The sequence below is a fragment of the Elephantulus edwardii genome, unplaced genomic scaffold (genome assembly GCF_000299155.1).
Source record: "Elephantulus edwardii isolate Elephantulus edwardi_28Jun2011 unplaced genomic scaffold, EleEdw1.0 scaffold00018, whole genome shotgun sequence".
Classification (NCBI taxonomy): domain Eukaryota; kingdom Metazoa; phylum Chordata; class Mammalia; order Macroscelidea; family Macroscelididae; genus Elephantulus; species Elephantulus edwardii.
The window spans coordinates 5,019,832-5,026,772 of NW_006399768.1; the positions used below are offsets into that span (position 1 = coordinate 5,019,832).

General features: G+C 36.2%; 1 protein-coding gene across 1 annotated transcript; it reads left to right on the forward strand.

Annotated features, from left to right (window-relative positions):
• The first annotated feature begins 228 nt into the window (after window positions 1-228).
• Window positions 229-5,821, forward strand: SAP30 (Sin3A-associated protein, 30kDa). Its single transcript, XM_006882212.1, has 4 exons — window positions 229-600; window positions 2,465-2,590; window positions 3,152-3,250; window positions 5,495-5,821. The coding sequence occupies exons 1-4, from the start codon at window positions 286-288 to the stop codon at window positions 5,615-5,617; spliced, it is 663 nt and encodes a 220-aa protein (XP_006882274.1). The 5' UTR covers window positions 229-285; the 3' UTR covers window positions 5,618-5,821.
• Window positions 5,822-6,941: the final 1,120 nt, after the last annotated feature.

Sequence of the window (6,941 nt, forward strand, 5' to 3'; positions counted from 1 at the left end):
ATGTGACAGTGATCTGGGTCGTTTCTGGAAGCGCCGCCAGATTCAGAATCCCGACCCTTAGCACTGTTCACTCTCCCTACCCCAGCTGACTCCAGCAGAACTGGAACACTTGGAATCTGGCTTTGCTTTTGCTGGGCACGGTGAGAAGAGTGAACTGCCCATTCTTGGTCAGGTGCCTGCGAGACCAGGCTGGGACCCCAGCCTGTGTTGAGCACCCCATCTGAGGGGAGGAGCGGCCATAGGAGTGCAGATTTCTGTCAGCACCAGGACCCGGAGCACGAAGACATGAACGGCTTCACCCCTGAGGAGATGAGCCGTGGCGGGGACGCTGCCGCCGCCGTGGCCGCCGTGGTAGCTGCTGCCGCAGCCGCCGCTTCAGCCGGGAATGGGGCCGGGGCGGGTGCCGGAGCTGAGGTGCCAGGCGCAGGGGCACTTTCGGCGGCCGGGCCCCCGGGAGCGGCGGGTCCTGGCCCGGGACAACTCTGCTGTCTGCGGGAGGATGGAGAGAGGTGCAACCGGGCAGCCGGGAACGCCAGCTTCAGCAAGAGAATTCAGAAGAGCATCTCCCAGAAGAAGGTGAAGATCGAACTGGACAAGAGCGTAAGTGACCGCAGGACTGCCCAGCGTTAGCCGCGGGGACGCCGGGTGTTGTGCAAAGATCCGGAGTTGTTGGATGCAGGGTGCACTCCATCGAGTTGGTAACAGTGTTGATCAGTTGTGGGATCGATCTTTAAGAAGCAACTAGCAAAAGTCACAGCCAACTCCGACGGGTACCCCAATGCACACAAACACGGACGGACACCCGCTCGCTGTGGGCCTCCCTCGCCCCCTCTGCGCGCTCATGAGCGCTCGCTTCCTCTTTCCTCCCTCGTCATAATCTGGAAATCAGACAAAGGGGATCGCCTCTCGGAGGGCCAGGAGGAGTTCTGCGTGCAGCCCCGCAGCAGCTCCTGGCATGGAGGCGCCTTTGTTTTGTTGCCAGCGCTAGTGCTCAGCCCCGGGGAGCAGTTCCCCTTGTCTTGGGAAAGTAGAGTCCTGCAGGACTTTGCAGCCCAGACAAGGCTGAGCCGTTTCATTCTTGGGCTGGAGCACCGTGGGGAGGAGGGCAGCCCCCTTGCAGGGAGCAGGGGAGGGAGCACGGCCGCTGAGTCAGCTGCTCTGAGTGTGCGGAGCATGCAGCCTCTGGTGGGCTGGGCAGCAGCCATCAGGATCTTTTCTCCATTCCTTTTTTTTTTTTTTTGCTTGTGTTGCCCTTGGCCACCTCAGAAACAGCCCTTGTCCCTTTTTTGGAGTGTTGGCTTGACTGTGTGTGTAAATAAACAAGACGCCAGAATCTAACGTATGTCCTTTAACTTTTGAAAACTGCACTTAGCTTAGTTTAAAATCTTTTTACTGTTAAAAATCTGGTCGCTTCCCTCCTATTTGTTTCTTTCAAGGGATGACTGTATATGAAGCCCCATTAGATTTCACATGTACAACTCTCAAGAGACATGACAAAGTTTTTGGAAAGTTAATTTATGCTTCTTTCCACCAGCTGAGATAATTCTGCCATCGTGTTCCTGAGAAACTTTTCAGGTGAATGGAATAATTGGTTGACTGCTTTATTTGGACAAAGCACATTATAGATAAATACAATTATTTCCATATTAAAGGAAACAGTAATGGAAATGTAAATATACTTGTACTATATAATGAAAAACATATTTATAAAAAATAGATAAAGCTTTTTGTGTCTGATATATAATTTGGACATTAAGTTAGGAATAAAAATTAAAAAGAGTGCATTTGTGCTATTAAAATATACTCTTATTTAAAAAAATATACTCTTATTTAGCTAAAGAAATTCTATCAAACAGATAATACGATTGTAGATAATATCATCTTTCCTCTTGTCAATTAAAAATCCAGCCTTAATTTGCTTATTCAGTCCATCCTGGTTGCAGTTTGCTGACACAAAACCCAGAGGGTGGAATTTCTTCTTCTCTACCTACCTTTCTTCACTGGCGCCTCTATTCTTCTGTCCTGTTAACAGTACAGTTAGTTTATATTATTGTAAATTACTAGCTATGCACTTAAGACATTTTGCACTGTTTTTGTATGCCTATGGTGAGTAATATGTACATACAGTGTTGCAGCTTGTAATTTACTCATGTTATCATTCTCAGACATTCCCTTGTAGAAGTTTGAAGACTGGATTCCTAAAGATACTAATACTAAAGCAATAATAATAAAAAATAGAGAGATTTGACTTTTAAAATTCTTTTTTCAGCAGATATGATTTACCGTAGAGTTGCTAGAAATGAAGCTCATTGTAAATAAGGGACTACTTGTATATCTAACAGGTTAAACAAACGACTTAAACATTGTTTTAACAACTGCTTGGCTTTTTCTCCAATATTATTTTAAATTTATTGTGGCTTATGTATTCACATTTGAGCAGCAGTCTGAAATTTTTCTGTTACAGGCAAGGCATCTTTACATTTGTGATTATCATAAAAACTTAATTCAGAGTGTTCGAAACAGAAGAAAGAGAAAGGGGAGTGATGATGATGGAGGTGACTCACCAGTACAAGATATTGATACTCCAGAGGTAGATGAAAGTTTTGTATGTTAAATGTAAATCCTAAGTATTCCATTCTGAAACTGTAATTAAGCTATATGAACAATATTTTTAAATGTTTAAAGCATTTGAGAAAAGGTGAAAATTAAAGCAAAACTGGATATATCCAGTTATACACAGTTAACATGCAGTTAACCTATTTTCAGTTGATAGTTCTTAAAGCTCTATTGTCTTTTAACTTCTTCTCCACAGTTTTTAAAGCATTTTGATAAGTTTTTTCTTTTTATTTATATTGGTTTGCATACAAAGTTATACATTGTGTTTCACACTTTTCTTCATTCATATTGTGTGTTATACAATCATTACTATACATTGTGTTTTATAAAAGTAACGATCATTGAACTCTGCCTACCATTGCCCTGTCTTTTCGGTCCTCACTGTATCTTTTCCATTTCCTTCACCCCCTCCCTCTGCCTGCCAAATTAAAAAGAAAAGAACTAAATTTGTATTGTGTTGAAATAGAAATATCTCTAATTAAACATACTAATGATAAGTTTTCAATTATTTATTGATTGATTTTTTCCCCCCTAGGTTGATTTATACCAATTACAAGTAAATACACTTAGGAGGTACAAAAGGCACTTCAAGCTGCCAACCAGACCAGGACTTAATAAAGCACAACTTGTTGAAGTATGTATGAATTTAAACTATTCAAACCTTAAATGTGATTGTAAACACCAGTTAGAGATAATTTATGCTAATTAAATTAGCGACATGAGGGATGTAATAATACATTTTCACCAGATAGATCAAAGTTAGCAGAATATCTGCCAGAAAAGTCTAGTCCAGAGATTTTCTCTGCTACTTACAGAATTCCTTCATGAATTGAGTACTCAGTGGATTGTGTGTCATTTTCTTTTCTTCCTCTAAAATGACTTTAAAAATATTGAATGACAATTTTTCTATCTCTGTTCTAGAAATTTTCCAATTTAAGAATTCTGTTCATTCAGTAAATATTTATTGAGCATCTAAATAGAGCAAAATAAAATAATCTACATTAGCACCTTCCTTAGGATTTATCTTTTGAAGTTTCTGGTAGAATAGGTCAAGAGATGAATTCCTAAATAATGTTCTATATCTTTCTAATTTAATTATTTCAGAATTTCTTTTTTTTTTCTGTTTTATTTCAGTATCAATGGGTTTTTTCATATCTAAAAGAGAAAAGAATTAAACTTTCAAATAAACGTATTTATAGTTTCATGTAAGAATTCTGTTGGATCTAGTCCTTTAGAGAGTTGGCTGAAAATGTGTTTTCTCAGAAAATACTAAAACCAAAATATTAAGATATTTATATATTTAAAGTTGAATTATATTTTTTAAAAAAAAATTTAACCTACCAAACAGAATAGAAATAAAGCTATATAAATTCATTTTCTTATATTCTTCAATTTGAATTTAATAGTTACCTAACATTTTCTAAAGTATATATATTAAATTGAAAGCATGATGTGTTGGTAGGATTTTTTAATTAGTATCATCCAGTGTACCAATTTAAGGTAGAATTCTTTTTTTCCAATTTATTATGTTGGTGGTGGTGGTGGTGGTTGCTTTGGAGTTGATTTCAAGTCATTGTAACCACATTTGTACAGATTAGAACTGCTCCATTAGAGTTATCTTATTTAGGCGAGGAAAAAAAGAATCCAGTTTTTCTCTAGAATAAATAAAATCTACAGTACATAAATATAGCGTAACTGTAGGTTTTATCTACCTTGATTAAACTATGCCATATACTAATTGATTGACTTATTGCATCTTTGATTTGCAACAAATTCAAACTAAAGAGCTGGTTATTTTTAATAATATATTTCAATAACCTCAACACACTGGCTGAACCAATGGGCTCAAACATAGCACTGATTTTGAGGATGGCATAGAACTGTACAGTTTTTCTTTGTTTACAAAGAGTCACTATGAGTTGGAACCAACTCAATGACGCCTAACAACAGCACAACACAGACACACAGAACCCACTGCAGTTGAGTTAATTTTGACAAATGACAACGCTCCACTGGTTTTTCCAAGACTATGACTCTATGGAACTCTATAACTCTATACCTTGTCCTTCTTCAGTCATCAACTATGGTTTTAGAACTTTTTATTTTTTTAATCCATTCCATTATTTTAGACCTGGCAACATGGCCAGGTAGGAATGTGTAAGTAAGGTAGATTTTTTTTTTTTTTTAATTTTTTTTGAGGTAGATTTTTGAAGCACCACTTGCCACCCTTTGCTCCCCTGTGGGGCCATGTCTGAGCTGGTAGCCATTTGTTTGGTACCTAACAATGGGGATATTCACTCTTTGTGGAGTTGGTAAAAGTTGGACCTGGCCTTTTCCATGCTGCCCTTGCCCCATATAATATTTATTAGGAAATGTTTTTCAAGGAATCTTAACTAGTAGAGTATTTCCATTGAATGAATGAATTTAAGTTGCAATAATGTATTTGTGAAATATGTTGTTTCTCTAATACCAAGAATAATTTCAACTTTATATTTATCCTTTCCTAGGAATAGAATCTAAAGTATTAAGATTCAGATAAACATTTCATTTCTTTCATTGATAGGCAATATTTGAAAGTGACAATACTTTCTTATTTAAATTCAAATCATAAAATTTAAAATAAAGGAAATCAGCTAAACACTATATATTTAGTGGAGCAAGGTAGGAATGCCCTTTGAAATCACACTATGTCTTATTTATAAAATCTTTAATATGCCTTCTATCCTGCTTGTATTTTGTTAAATACAATTCTTTCTTTAAAGATATAACTCTTACTATCACAACACTTTTTACTTTGATAAAATAAGATTTTCTTATTACCTAGTTGATGAAACCTATTCATATCTATTTTTGTTTGTTTGTTTGTTTTTCTTTATAGATAGTTGGTTGCCACTTTAGGTCTATTCCAGTGAATGAAAAAGACACCTTAACATATTTCATCTACTCGGTGAAGAATGACAAGAACAAATCAGATCTCAAGGTTGATAGTAGTGTTCACTAGAAGAGATCAAATTGAGAGTAAGACTTGATGTTCAGATACTATTTACTCTTTTTCACATGTAGAAATGTTTCTTGTGTATTTTTTCTACAGCGGATTTTCTCTGGCTTTATTTTCTTTGTTTCTGACTCTAATAATTAGCTGGAAACTCATGTAAAATGAGGTTTCCAAGATTAAAAATATTTTAAATAAAAGTTATTGCTATTATAGTTGACTCAGTATATTTATTTTGTGAAACTTTTTTTAAATTGAATTTTAGAGACTAATATTAACTGAAATTTTATTTTAAAAGTATTTTATTTTGTAATTTCCCCTTCCCCTCCCCCCTTTTTAACTAGAATAAATTAACAGAATAAAAAGAAGTAACCTGCAACACACTTATTTTCCTTGGAACACAAACTCATGTGGAATTGAGGATATCTTATATACTACTTTTTTTAATATGCTTTAAAGAGCCAGCAGATTTTTACACTGTATTACAACTTCTTAATTATTCCCTTTTTGGAATTTTTATTTCCTCGTGAAAAATTAGGAACAACAAATAGTTTTATTTTTATGCCCACCTCCTTACACTGAAGACGTTGTGCTAGCAAAGATAGTTGCTTTAAATTGTCTTGTAGAAAAGACACTTATATATAGTATTAATATAGAATACACTTCTGTATTACCCCTTTAATTTTGATCATGTCTTATCCTGCTTATATTGCAGTACAAAAATAATAAAATTAAATCTAAACATCAACCAAAACCTTCATTTGAATTTTGGTCATACATAGCTCTCACTTGACTTCCATTGAGTTTTCCTTTTTATTTTTTTTTAAAGTATTAATTCTTTTTTTTTCTAATTTTTTTAAATTTTATGATTTTGTCTGTGTGTACGGTCAAATCAGATCTGACTGGTACAGAAGGAGATTGTCCCTCCTTCTCCAGTAGAGAGCATCTGGTGGATTTGAACTGCGAGCCTCTGGGATTGCAGTGCAGCTTCTTGCCAGTAGGCCACCAGAGCTCCCCTGAGTTTCCCTTTTATGTTTCATTCTCTGTCAGTTTTCTAGTAAACATTTAATTTCTGCTTTTTCTCTGACTATTTTATTTAACCAAATTCTTTTAGCAATGAATCAAAAATACCGCTTGCAATGTGGAAAAGGGAAAAAAACACCCAGCTTCACTGAAATATTTTAGGATTCTCTTTTTAAATTTTAGGGTTAAAATAAATGAGATCATTATTAAAGTTCACTCAAAGTTGGCCAACTGACTGGAAGAGATCTATATTTGTTCCCATTCCAAAGAAGGGTGACCCAACTGAGTGTGGAAACTACAGAACAATATC

Excerpts from the sequence above, each read along its gene's own strand:
- SAP30 (XM_006882212.1), top strand. The coding sequence starts at position 286 with ATGAACGGCTTCACCCCTGAGGAGATGAGCCGTGGCGGGGACGCTGCC. Across the intron at positions 601-2,464 it reads AGATCGAACTGGACAAGAGC|GCAAGGCATCTTTACATTTG; the intron begins GTAAGTGACCGC and ends TTTCTGTTACAG. Across the intron at positions 3,251-5,494 it reads ATAAAGCACAACTTGTTGAA|ATAGTTGGTTGCCACTTTAG; the intron begins GTATGTATGAAT and ends TTTTCTTTATAG.